The sequence below is a fragment of the Microtus ochrogaster genome, unplaced genomic scaffold, assembly GCF_000317375.1.
Source record: "Microtus ochrogaster isolate Prairie Vole_2 unplaced genomic scaffold, MicOch1.0 UNK15, whole genome shotgun sequence".
Taxonomy (NCBI): Eukaryota; Metazoa; Chordata; class Mammalia; order Rodentia; family Cricetidae; genus Microtus; species Microtus ochrogaster.
In genome coordinates this window covers 2216256-2230504 of record NW_004949113.1, presented here as the reverse complement: position 1 = coordinate 2230504, position 14249 = coordinate 2216256, and the positions used below count along the sequence as shown (strand labels likewise).

The 14249-nt window shown below is 39.9% G+C and overlaps 1 protein-coding gene and 1 pseudogene across 4 annotated transcripts in view; one reads left to right on the top strand and one right to left on the bottom strand.

Annotated features, from left to right (window-relative positions):
- Nucleotides 1-14249, bottom strand: part of Phkb (phosphorylase kinase regulatory subunit beta) — a 199180-nt gene that overhangs the window by 68921 nt on the left and 116010 nt on the right. For all 4 annotated transcript variants that reach the window (XM_005367021.1, XM_005367020.1, XM_013353722.2 and 1 more), the window contains 3 exons: nt 13417-13494; nt 11081-11239; nt 2731-2825 (listed from right to left, as the gene is read on the bottom strand). In XM_005367021.1, coding sequence (XP_005367078.1) covers nt 2731-2825; nt 11081-11239; nt 13417-13494 — 332 coding nt within the window. The remainder of the gene's footprint in view (nt 1-2730; nt 2826-11080; nt 11240-13416; nt 13495-14249) is intronic.
- On the top strand, nt 7286-8261 carry LOC101990196 (annotated as a pseudogene).

Below are 14249 nucleotides of genomic sequence, written 5' to 3'. Positions count from 1 at the left end.
TCCCCTGCTTCTCTCATCTTTCCGGTTCTTACCCCAATATCTGACTCCTAATTTTTTATTGATAAAGAATAATTAGTTAAGGCTTCACAGAAGTGTTAAGTTATACATTAAGTGCGAAAAGACAGTCTTCAAATTGATATTTAAGAGTCTTGAAGTGAAAAAAAATATAAATCATAAAAGAGAACACATTGGTAGCAAAAGAAGCAAGCATGGGCCTAAGATGGAAGTCTTTGTGGTGACATATTCACCGTGCAGTGGCGCCGCGCTACATGTGATGCAGTAGATAGATGTAGCACTACAAATGTGTGTGAGAGCAACTGGTTCAACGAAAGCTTGCACCGATGCTAGTTTTCTGATTTTTATACTGTTTAATAAAGTACACAGGATCTGAGGGTGTAGATTCCTGGAAACTCTGTGTTCTCTGTGACTTCTTGTGGGAAGGATTCCTAGGAACTTTCTCTGTAATTTCCTGTGGCCTTTATTTCTTTCAAATTAAAGAGCTATTTTTTATTCAATCAATAGCTAAAATTTTTGACTACTTAAACGTGTACATGGCTGACACTCGGTAGGAGTCATGGGCAAGGATACCTGAGCATCTTTCCTGCGTGGCACTGCTATACGCTGTTGGATTACTAAGCACATCTCTTTATCTCCATGGGAACAGAAGCTCAGCTTCATTTCCATAAAACTAGCCAAAGCTCCTCTCCCTTTAATGGTCTTATTCGGCAGTCTTTCCCCACACTGAATTCTGTGTGTCTACTACATTTCCAAGTTCTGTGGCCTCTAGCGACTTGTGAAGGCCAGAGGCTGACCTGCGACCTCCTGCCACACCTTCCGTTCACGGCAGATTCTCCTTCAGGCATCATCTGTATTTCACTGCTCTCTGTTTACCTTCAGAATATCTGGCAGAGCTTAGAGCACTTGGTCAATCCCGAGAGACTCTTTACTCACAGCTTTCAACATGGCCAGTCACAACCCAGCCCCAAAACAAACCAAAGAGAGGGCTGCTATCTGGTGCATTCCTGACCCCCACGTCTCACGCCCTCAGCCCCAGCAATGGCTACAGGCATGTCAAGCACGCTATCACGGTAAGAAAGCAGCACAAGAGGACTTGCTGCCGATGGAGAGGGCAGTCCTAGTTCCCAGCAGTTTCCTGTTGGGAATCCTCATCCTCCCTCGCAGAAACTCGGGTTAATGCTGCACAGACACTCTCTGCTCATGCTGCAGGAGAGGAGCCCCAGCCTTCACCCCAGAGAACTCTCTTAGCTAAGAAGTGGCTGCATCTAGAAGGCTTGCCAGGCATAGCCCTTCAGCAAAATTAGCAAATAATTCTAAGTAGTTAGCGGGAAACACTCTCTAAGTTTACCCTTACTGTTCTGTGCTCTGAAAAAACTTTCTCGAGTAGGAGAGAAAGAACTGCAAGTATATTGTGTTCTGTAATCCACAGGCAGGCTGCAACCTGCCCGACGTATGCCAAGCATGAGAAAAGGGAACTTTTGCTAGTCACACGCCTATAACAGGCTTTGTTGTTCTATCTCCTCCTACACCTCAATTTAAGAAAAGGCTTAATATACTGTCACCCTGGAGAACTAGGTCAAGCACGTGAAACACCGTGTAAATGACAGTCTGAATGTACACACAGTCTGGCAATAGCGGAGTCCCGGCACTCTGCTCTTTAGATAGACTCCTCATTTTATACTTCTTAAGTAAACATGAACATCTCACATGGTACAGGCTGTACACTGGCAGGACACACTGGCATAAGATAAAGGTCAGTCCTTACCTTACAGAGGATAATAGGTCGGTGAAATTTCTTATTTCATATTAACACAAAGCTTTTTAAAACATTCATTCATTCTCTCCTCTCTCTCTCTCTCTCTCTCTCTCTCTCTCTCTCTCTCTCTGTGTGTGTGTGTGTGTGTGTGCGTGCGTGCGTGCGTGCATACGTGCATTTTTTAAAACCAGCATTTGGATTTGTAAGCATATCACCAGCAAGTGCTGATGCCACTTTTATTAAATGCATGCTAACTGCTTGGAAACCCAGGCACACACAGGTTCATTTCCTTTCTCCTCAGGCAGTTCCCACAATCTATAGCATTTTCATTTTAACAGTTCTCATTACTGGTATCATTTAATAGTTGAGGGTTTGCTCAAGTCAACATCAATCTTGCTGATACTGCAAACACTTTAGTGTGTGTTGACACAACACAGTCTAAATCCATGGCTGGTAAACATGAGAACTTAAAAACCATCCCTTCCCAGAACATGGCACAATGTGCTAAGAACAGCTCTCTCCAGGTACACAGTCCTGTCAGGGAGACACAGGAGGAGACATCAAGCATAGGACCTCCCTCTCACATGGCCTCCTACTCCCTTCCCTGGCTTCCTACTCCCTCTCCTGTGGTCCCCTACTCCCTTCTGTGACTGCCTACTTCCTCTCCCGTGGCCTCTTACTCCTTCTCCCGTGGCTCCCTACTCGCTTCCATAGCACACTGCTATCCTCCTGCAAACACATGCACCACATCCATGACGTCTGGAATCCCTCTATATGGAGGACACTTAATTTGACTTCCTTATCAACAAATAACCCTTGCTACTTAATCTTAAGTGAAAAGATGTCTTTCTGACAGAAGGAGCAAGAAAAAATACATTTTGAATAAAATTGCTTCTTTAACAAACATTTCGATGCCTTTGGATAAATCTAAATTAAGAACTGAATTATCTCTTTACCTGGTTGGAGTATCTCATGCTCACGTTACGCTGATTCTGGAGTGGGACAAAGCGCTGGACAGGGTCGATGTCTTTAGGACTGATTAACTCATCAACTGCAAAAAGAAAGCAAGTGACGTCATAAACAAAGCACAACACACCAAATACACAACACTGTGAGCCAAAAGAGACAACTACAGGAAATCTCACTCAACAAGAGACGAGTATCTGTTTTCCTCAGCCCAGTCCCTGAGAGATAAGATGTGCTAGGTCATTCTCTCACTACAGTGCAATGAAATAAGAAGCAAGTGACAAAGATATTTCAGAAATTTACAAATATATGGAAATTCAGTAACACCTTCATAAATAACCAATGATCAAATGCAAAATCAAAGGGAAATCAGAAAATACTTTCAGGGTCAGGTTCAGAGCGCTTGTTAGCATATACACGGTTCTATCCCCAGTATTCCTCATGCCCAAACAAGGGGAGGAAGAGGGGAGGAGGAGGGGAGGAGGAAGGGAGGAGGATGAAGATAAACACATCGAAATTTAGGGGCTGTAGAAAAAGTGCTTCTCATAGGGAAAATATCCACCATTTATGTACATATTAAATAGAGTTAAAATATAAAACCAGTCTCCTAACTTCCCACCTTCAGGTGATGGGTGAAAAGACAAAACTAAATCCAAAGCAGAAAAGTGGAAATGATGAAAATCATAATTAGTGAAATAGAAAGACAATAGAGAATATCAAATTCAAACCAGGCACAGAAAAGGGTAAAATAACACTGGGAAATGGCTAAACCGACCCCAAAATAAATACACACTCAAGAACAGTGACAGAAAGAAATACTCGGAGACCGAAGTGGGAACGCGAATACAAAGTGTGTGGCCGCAAGCTAGATAGTCCGGGTGAAATGGACGCGTCCTGCAGTAACACAAACTATGTCAATGGGCTCAGGAGGGCACTCATATGAAGAACTGAACAGATTCGGAAAAAAGAAAGTGACTGAGACTTTAAATACACACATCTTCATACAAATGCTCCTTCATATACACATACCACACAAATGACCAGCATAAGACAATGGCAGTTCCGTGTGGCAGTGCACAGGGAAGCCCTTTCCACGTGGCAGTTTCGTATGGCAACTTTTGATAAAATCCAAGTACAGAGCAAGCAAGCCAACATCTAGATGGGAGAGTTGGGGTCAGGCAGGTGGGGAAGAGAGCCCTAAGTCAGTATTTCTCTGGCATTTGGTAGACCACACCTGGGTGACGGTCACCAGCACCTGAGACTTGGAGGCGTTGTGTTAGGGAGAGTTGGCAGTAGGTAAGCACCCCTGAAATAAGATTCTGCGTAACTTGTTGGGATTCAAGTTGGGAGATACTATGCAAATTTGCAGGACAATCTCCACTCTAGACATGTTTACATTTACACATTAACTTAGTTATGTCCACATCTATACATGAGTAGAGTTAGCACTAAAAACTGAAATTAACGTCTACTAAAATGCATTGATACACCCTGTATTTTATTACAATTAACCTACAGAGCATGCTCATTTTACTTTTCATCTTTAGCTATACAGTGACCATATAAAAAAACAATACCACGCCGAGTTTGGTACAAATGTGCTTATATCCATAGATCCTTTATTTTTTATTTTTCAAAAAGGACAGTTCATTTTCCACAATGCTTTAGGTACTGCTTTTAGGTAATGAGTACTTCTGAAAACAGACCAGGGAGGTAATGATTGTAAAATTCTCTGCAGCTTTGGGAATATTTTTCCATTATAGTTCTATTTTGTGGTAACTCTGAAGCATGTCTGCAATGTTGTCCAAGAAACAAAATCACCAAAGGGTATTTCAGTAACTGCTGGAAGTTCTCATTAATAATAGGAAAATATTCTGAACAGCAGAAAAATCAGCAAGGGCAGGAACCCTTAAAAGGTGCTTACTAAGATCTTACTATTGTTTAAACACTGAGCATGTATTAATTCTAACAGCCTGCTCATTTTACAGATCACAAAATTCGCACACCAATGCTTAAGTGAATTGTTCATAGCTATCATATAGCAGATGTACTTTTATTTGGAAGAAAAAACTTCTTTTCCAAAATGAAAACCAAACACAGGCTTCATTGCAGTATCTACATGTAACAATTTGTTGATTTCAGTTTAGTTTGTGAATCAGGGTTGATTTGTATACCCATATTCTAAAGAAGCAAATTATTCCCCCTGTTCATTCGTATCATCATTAAAATGTAAAAATAAATCCCACAATTGGCATTATTTTATATTGTGTCGCTGTTATTCTATAGAAATGAAATTATTTATTTATTTATTCTTCATTTTTAAGTGATGACAGATCAGTTAAGAAAAGCTTTCCCAAGCTTAAATCTACTAAAACAGATAACAAATCATGTGGTTAGCAGGTCCTTGAACAGATTGTTTGCATGCCGTCTGTATTTCTTTGGGCACTACTTCTATGTGCATGTGCACATTCCATTTCTACAATGTGCACTGAACTCCACAGGCTGTGTGCTTCTCCTCATTCCTATATTCCTAGTACCTGGGACTCACACACAGAAACCTCCCTAGACTGACTCACTAAACAAAAGAAACGAAACTGGTAGTATTAGTGAGCATTGACACACCAATTGTCCTTGTCATTGCATTAACTTCCACAGTGGTAAAAGTGACAAATACCCTTAGAGGAGTAATGACACGTGCCAAACACACACACACACACACACACACACACACACACACACCACATACCCACACCACTCCCAAACACATACCCCCGCACCCTCCCCCAATCCATCATGATTTCTGTCACTCAGGAGACATAGGTACAGGTCCTCATGGTGTCAATTCAATGGCTTAAGTTTTCTCATGAGGAGAGATAATGAATAAAATGTATGTAAATGGTCATTTATATTTTAATATTTTAACATTACAACAAACCATGGATGAAAGAAGAGAGGATTTCTACTATCAAGTATTTCCAGGACAAGACTGTAAAGGAAAGCAGTCAAACCCCCATTGGGTGGGTAGAAAGAATGCTTACTTGGTGACCAAACTGATGTGGCTGTCTAGGGGTGGGGTGGAGACCGAGAGCAGCAACTGGGGGGAGAAAGCCTTGTCAGCACAGCCTGGGGACTAGCAAGGAGACTCTGGACTGGGATAGGCTTGTTCGGGTGAATCAGAAACTAGATGCCCATTGCCACGGGTAGTTGGCTGTAGTGGGTGGGTTTAGGGAACTAAGGGCTTTTCCTAACAAACAGAAACCCACTTCAAAAGACTGCTGAAGGATGCTAAGTTTTGTTTACCTGGCCAGAGTCCAGCCTGAGCCGAGCCCATACTGTCATTTAGGACACTGTCAGTGGCACTGCCATATTGGGGGCCTGCTTTAGACCCTCCTCCCAGTAGAGGTAAGGTGGGTAGGCACAGAAATTAGCAAAATAATCAATAAAAGGATGCTAGCATAGTTTTTATGAAAATTCTCTAGCCCTAGTAGTAAGCAACAATTAAATAAAATGTTTCACTTCTAAGAAAGCCGCTCATCTGTATAATAATCTAAACGTCCTCAACACGTTTACAATACCTGCTGTAGTCTCCTGGATGCCACAGTTAGAGAGGCTATCATTAATAAAACAAATGACAACAAATGCTGGGCAGGATGTGGGGGAAGGGTAATCCTACACACTGTTGGTGGGAGTGTAACCTGGTGTAACCACTATGGAAATCAGTGTGTGTGTGTGTGGGGGGGGGTTCCACAAAAAGTAAGACAAGAGCTAACACGTGATGTCTGTACCACTCCTGGGCATTTATCTGAAGGACTTGTACACTGCAGAGGTACTCACTTGCCCGTATTTTTTTGCTGTTTATTTACAATTGCTCAGAAACATAATCAACCTAGGAGTCCACCAACTGATGGATGGATAATGAAAATGTTGAACACATATATGATGAAACTTTATTCAAGTATAAAGAATGAAATTTACAGGAGGATGGATGGAACTGGAAAATATACTGAGTGAGTAATTCAGGCCCAGGAAGGCAAACACTGCATGCGTGTTCTCTCTCAGTTTCCAGATTGGTGTGTCTAACTTGGATTGTCTGTAGAGGCCAGGAAGTCAGAAAGGCCCCAGAGAGGGTGAAGGGGAAGAGACCTTTCGTAGGGTAAGTCAGAGAACAGATCTGATCAGAATGTCGGGGAGGAATACAGAGGGCGAAAAGGTTTAAGCCAAGAAGGGGGTAAGAGAAAGGCTAAATCCAAACTAAGAAGACATGAAAAAGCTTTGTGGAAACCTACATACATTGTAAGCTATATAGGAAACATTATTAAAAACAAAATTTGAGACTGGGTGTGGTAGTACACACTTTTAATACCAGTCCTTGAGAAGCAGAGGCAGGCAGCTCTCTGAGTTTGAGGTCATCCTGATCTACATAGCAAGTTCCAAGCTAGCTAGAATTACAAAGTGACATCCTGTCTCAAAAAAATGAAGTCACACCAAATTAAAAAAAAAACAAAAAACAAAAAAATCAAACTTCTTCACAGATGGATAGTCTGCATGGGTAATCCTGCTCCCAGAAGCCACGGGTTGTTAAACAAAACTCCCAGTGCCAGGAGTGAGCCCATTTGGTGAGCTGTTGGTCAGTACAGTCCCAGAGACTTCCACAGGCCACTGGTTGCCCACTAGAACTAGGAATTTGTACCATATTACTAAAGATACCACTGTTAACCAAAGTTATCAGAAAACAAGCTGGACCTGACCTGAAAACTCCTCAACTTCTGACAAGCTTTGGTAGTACTGAAAGGTACTGTCCTAGGCCAATGCAGGCAAAGTCATCGGCAGCCTTACCCAGTGCTTTATACTAGCAACCTGCCAGGCATGAGATATTTAGTACAGTACAGGCATGACTACACCGGGGTAATAACGGCCTGCAGATTTAATCTAAGGCCTAATTATCTAAATAGAGGACAGAACTCGTGATAAGTGGTATAAACTTTGCTCATGACTGGGGTATCCTTCAGGTAGCCCGTGCGGTGAAAGGACGGCAGACACAAAACTTCAGGCAGTGTTAGAACAGAGGTGCAGTCGCCTTGCCATCTGCAATGAGGTCATGGGGCACCCCAAGGTGTTTACAACTGAAGGAACGATACCACATAGTCAACACGTGAAAGGAGCACACAGTAAGAACTTATTTCTTAAAGACAAAAATAAAAGCTATTGGGTGATGACAGTCCCTGATGATAGAAAAATTAATATAGATGATTTGGCAAGACGGTGATGGGGTGGAAATCTGCAGTTTGCTAATGAAACAGCCACGCTAGAAAAACCAAAAGTTGGTTAAAGCTGTGTCACACCTTTGGTAGTCTTCTGTGTCGATGGAGATATTAGTTATTTTCGATTTAGCTTCTCTAGAGGAGGACATGAAAGTGTGGGCTTTTATTCAAATGGCTAGTACTGCAGTCTGAGTCCCAAAGACTTTCTTCTTTGTGTGAAGATGGCTGGACATGATCCCATAATACTAAACTTTGATTAAAAACTAATTCGGAGCTGGACATGGCAGCATAAACCTTTAACCCAGCACTCGAGGCACAGGCAAGATCTTTGAGCTCGTGGCTTGCCTGGTCTATATAGCGAGTTCTCGGCTATTGGCAACTACTGGCCACAGGGGAGGGGCAGTCATTTTTCTTCAGTGATATAAGCACTGCTAAGTTGCCTATGCATCTGGAAATGAACTCATGCCAAGAACTCTGATCAAACTCCCTGGGTCGTAGAAAACAGAGTAATATAAGTAGGCGGACTTGCTGGGAAAAACGGCTCTAGACAGCGTGGTAGGGAAAAGTAGAAGGTAACGGGGCGAATGTATACTGTGTGAAACTGCCAATGAATAAAAAAATATAAGGGTAGGTTTGACTGAAACTAAGGAAGTATGAAAAAGCCATACATAAACCCATTATATCATTTGCTGCTACTTTTAAAAGGAGTTTGTCTAGAGCTACCTTCTGTACTCCCACAAAAATATTTTAGCTCAAAGATCACAATTTTAGGCTTATTTATTTCTGTGAAAACATCAAAAAGGTACTCTGTGTTCTACAGACCAATCTTGTGGTTGGCAAGTTTTCAAGTTAAATAAGAGTTGAAAGCATTACAGATGATGGGTTTAATAACAGTCAAATAGGTCTTAAAATACATCATGTGATTTAAAATAAACATTTATAATTTACTTATTAAATAGAAACTGACTTTCTAGAAGTTCAATTTCGAAGAAAAAGGATATATTGTAAAAATGACTCATTTTCTGAAAACAGTGGGTATTAAGAAAACTATACATAGTATCTTTCTTCATCACTAGAATAAGAGGCACAGTTTTGTTGCATAAAATTGACGTAGGCATGCACACGGCATAGCATCCTCACTAGATTCAGCAGGGTAAAAGCTGACCTGAATTAGTGAACATCTGAGTATTTCTAAAGATCCTTTTGCATTCACTTGTACATGATTCACATGTAAAAACACTAATGCCAGTTAACTGTCCTTTTATTTTCATTGTGGGGATATCAAACTGAAGTTCCTTTAATGATTAAATACAACTTTGTTAGGAAATACTATGTCTAGAACCTTAATGCACACCCATGGACATTTGAAGGGTTATGAAATGCTCAAGAATTCAGAGTGGCGGTGAAATTACCCAGCCTCCTAAATGCTGATTGGAACTAGCAAGCATGCTCAGATGATGCGGTAGGCCAACGTGGCGGGTTACAACACGGATTTCCCTTCTCGCAGATGGAAATCAGTACATGATCTCATGCAAACTCCTTCTGCACGCTCTCTAACGCCTTCAGAACTTCAGGAGGTAGGAAAAGACGGCCATCTTTTTAGGACAGTTCAGAAGTGTTCTTGCTCATTTGGGCCATGAAATAGAAGTGGAAACAGAACTTATACATTCCTGCTCACAGGAAAAAGTGACCTACATTAAAGACCTGCACACATTTGACACAGGTTTGCAGTGAGAACGGCAGAGCTTTTCTGCAGAGGGAGAATGTTCTAAAATCCTGATTTTATAGGTCAGTTTGCTGTGGAGGGTGCAGTTTCCTCATCCGTCAGCTTTTCCCGGAGCTTCTCTAGGCTAGCACTCTTTCCAACTGCAGCAACTCCAAGCTGGAAATTTACCAAACACCAGGAAGAAAAGGGTTTATGGTTTCAAGGCCCAGGTCAGTTTTCAGATCCAGGGTCACAGAAACATTTCATCATGTCCTTGACATTCATACCTCACCTAGCTGCCCCTCAGCTAAAACGTGTTTAAATTGGTTTTGAGTCTCAAAACCTTTCCATTCAAAAAGATGAGATGGACATTGACTTTCTAGCCACAATAGTCTTTGTATCTTTTCTGTGAGCCTGGAAGCAAGCAGCACCTGTATCAACAGTTGCTGAGACAAAACAAATTCCTTTACCTCTTTAAAAAGGGAAAACTACATGCTCTTAATTAGGGTTAAATTTACACCAAGACTGAGAAAACAGACACAGAAACAAACCGAAAGGAGCATCGGCTTGATTTCTCTGCCTGGCTTATGTGCTTTTGGGCAAAGCGTGTGAAAAGCTCGAACTGAGCCTTGGGAATCAGGCCTCCAACATCTTCTTTCCTCACTGATGATGAAAACAAGCCAAAGATGTTCATTTTTCCAGCACATTCTCAAACAACAAAGGCAATAGTATATCACACAGTGAGAAGCTTTGTTTTTGTTTTTATTAGCTTGCTTGCTTCATAATCTGTCATACATGGATCCTGACTCTAAATCTCAACCGTTTTGGTAAAGTGCCAGTATTACTAGAGATGTTACAGAAGTATGGGATGGGAAAACCATAATAAGTCTTTTGTTTTTGCCAAATTTTCTCATAGATATTCTTTTTCAGTTCCAGAAATAGCTAAAGAATTTAAATAATTATAGTTTTATTAAGCCACTAGTAGGAAAGAAAACTACCAACATATATTTACTGGTAAAAAGACAACTTTCAAAGATGACCAAGTAGTTTACTACAGCAGTGCTCAACAATGCTGGTTAGAGCAAGTCAGACAAAACCCACTCACAGTTTTCACAACCTTCTGCTACAAGCTCCAGGCTGGATGCGGAGACCGTCACACACAGCCACAGCACACCCGCACCTACTGCACCTTTCTTTCAGGAGCTCTTGGATACCATCCTCACCTTTACAGTCTAGAGACTCACCAAAGAACTAACAGGGCAAAATCCACCCAAATCCAATTTCATCCAAAGGAAGAACATCGCCCAAGCTATATTTATTGCTAACAACCTGATAACAGGGAAAGAAAATAGGCTCCCAATCGGCTCCACTTACCGAGGAGTTTCGCAATGATATAAAGAGCTTGTCCCCAAAGAAACAATTTTCCGTCACGGCCACAATTACTAGGAAACCGTTTCTGACTACCAGGGTTTCTCTTTTCATATTCTACAAAGTCAGCAGGCACATAATAGTACTTTGGTACTACAGGATATCCTGTAGAGTAAAATAAAATAAAATTTAATTTAGTTTAGAAGCAAGCACGTTAAAATACAACAAAACAGTGTTCTCCCCAAATTTCCCTTTGAAGAAACTGTGTGGACAGAACAGCAGGGACAGCGGCGGGTTGTACAGGGGACAGATTCAGTGAGATACAGAGAAGTCTAACATTCTGGTCATTTCAGATATTGCTAGGGAAATCCATGTGGGGAGGTTTCTTGACTTTAGAACTAATCCAAGAGTATATTAGGCTTTAGACAGTGATGTATGTGTATCTCCTTTAACAGCAAAAACTTTTAAGTCAATATATACACACATACGTGTATATATATGTATGTATAATATATGTATATGTATACACATGTGCATATATGTGCATATCACACAGTATATATACATATATGATATATATGTATATATAGTATACAGATATTCAGAGTTATATTTATAAGAGAAGTTATATTAAATAAAGTCAGTCTAAGAAGCATTATAAATGAGATACTATTTACTCTTTAGTTAAATTCTACTTCTGAGCCATTAGTTAGTGCAAGTAAACTCCTATTTAAATATTAAGCCTGTTTTCTACCATTCAGTGTCCCTGAAGGCAAAAAAAAAACAAACAAACAATCTTTTATTAAAACATATCTGTAAAAGACACATCCTTCAGCAAATAAAACTATTATTTAAAGGATATGTTCTTTGTAGGGTGCAGCAGATGATATTTTGTGACAGCAGTCTTCAGTAAACTTAATTTTTGTAATAAAATTAAACAATAGCCTTGAAATTCTGCTGTCTTCTTCATCCATCAATTGGTAGTGACAAATGTGTCTAAAATCAGATTAAGAGCTACGGGGAAGACTGTGAACATCACTCTGAACATGAAGGCAAAAAGCAGAGTATGTTAGATTACCACTTCCATGTGTCAATGATCCCTTCCTCAACACTACAAGACCTGATTGTGGAAATTCCAAATATTCCACTGTTGCACTGTTTTTCAAAGAAGACAAGGAAATATTGAAAACACAAATATTGAAAACAAATGGATATTGAAAAAACTTCTTTTTAAAAATTAGCATTTATTTTTAATTTAAAAATGTTTGCTGTGTGGTGGTGGTGGTGGTTCATCCCAGCACTAGGGAAGTAGAGAGAGGTGGATCTCTGAATTGGAGGCCAGCCAGGTCTAGGACGGCCAGAGCTACACAGAGAAACCCTGTATTGAAATACCAAAAAAAAAAAAAAAATCATTCATAACCATTTCACAACTTTTAACATTATAAGCATTGAAAGGGTAAAACAAAATAAGCAGTACTTTATTCAGGTGTTCCTGGAACCTTCTTCCCCTTCACCGGCTCACAACTCCATAGACAACAGGGATGAGCCCCAGTGCTGTGAACGACACTCCATGTTTTATGTCCAAAAGACTATGGATTTGTTTTGACTAGCATGTCAAAATTCCAAACATGTTGACCCACATACAAATTTTTAAAGCTATTCTCATAAGAATATAATTCTATATAATTCTATTAATATTTCCAAACCAAAGGTATCCAGACTACTGCCCTTGAATTCCTTTGGGAAGTTTCCAATTAAGCTTTTTTTTTTTTATGGGTCCTTCCAGTGTTTGATTGAAATGAATATATCTTTACCTCCAAGATTTGGCATTTTGATTATTTCTAAAACATTGAATCTATCTGCAAAGAACTGGTACAAGGGCAAGCATTCAAAACTTAATGCTAAAATCCCAGATGTGTCTCCATAGTAGAGTCTCCTGCCTTCAGCAGAAAGCAGTCTTTGTAGGCAGCCGTCCTAGGGCCTGGAGCTTGGGGGTAACACTCACCAGCCATACCATTTTTGATGACTTGGATAAAATCTGGTGCTTTATAGTATGCAACACTACACAGAATAAAGGATATATATCAAAAAAAATCACATAATTCTGTCTGTGTGCAAACTACCTTAGCATCACCAGAGCCACTGACCACCTACATTCATGTCCATCCCTGTCAGGCATAATGAACTTTTAAACTAAATTAAGAGATTATTCTAATTTCAGTTGAGGTCTCATTTATTTTTCAATATAACATATATAATTGTGTTTTATAAAGGACTGATGCACACATTTTACATGAACAAGGGCATGCTGGTAGAAAGAATTTGTGATAAAGGAACTATACCTTCTGTGGTCTGATGAAGCAAAGGAGTCAAAAGGTCCTGATATTCCTTGACTTGCTGAAGATTACCTCTAAAAACACCTAAAACAGAAAATACAAAATCTAAGACTAGTCATGCTCAATAAGCATAGAAACACTATGACTTATAAAAACTTCTAAGTCCTTTTAAAAGGATTATGCCAAATTTTATATAAATGAAACATAAAATTGAAGAGAAATGTAAATAGGTATGACTTTTTATAGAAACTGATTTCAGAAAGTCATGTTAGCATTTAGAATTAAATATTGAATTAACTGAAATTTCACTATGCTTAAGCATAAATGTTATAGATATTCAATATTATGATCATAGTATTCATGACTTCTACAATACGCTTTTCTTTATAAGTATGAGTAAGATACTGGCATCAACATTAAAGACTTCAAAGTGATTTTGAAAGTTCTTTAAACATGTGGAAGGCAAGGACTAAAATCTAAGGTTGTCCTGACTTCCAGGCATGTGTGCACCTGCACTCACATGAATGCATGCACACACATCATACACACATACATACATCATATAAATACTTCATACACACACAGAGAAACAGACAGAAATTAGATCTGACACTGACTCAGAAAGCAGAACAACATAAAAGGCAGAGTTACCATCGCTTAAGTCTAATCTATTGCTAAATGTAAGGAATCACTCACTTCAGCTGTTCTTTTAAGATTTTATTATTTTCACTTTGATGTTTGAATGTGGCTTATGTGCATGTTCATGAGTACATACAGGTGAACATGCATGTGTGTGCAGGTGTGTGGAAGCCGGAGATCGGCACTGGATGTCTTTCTTT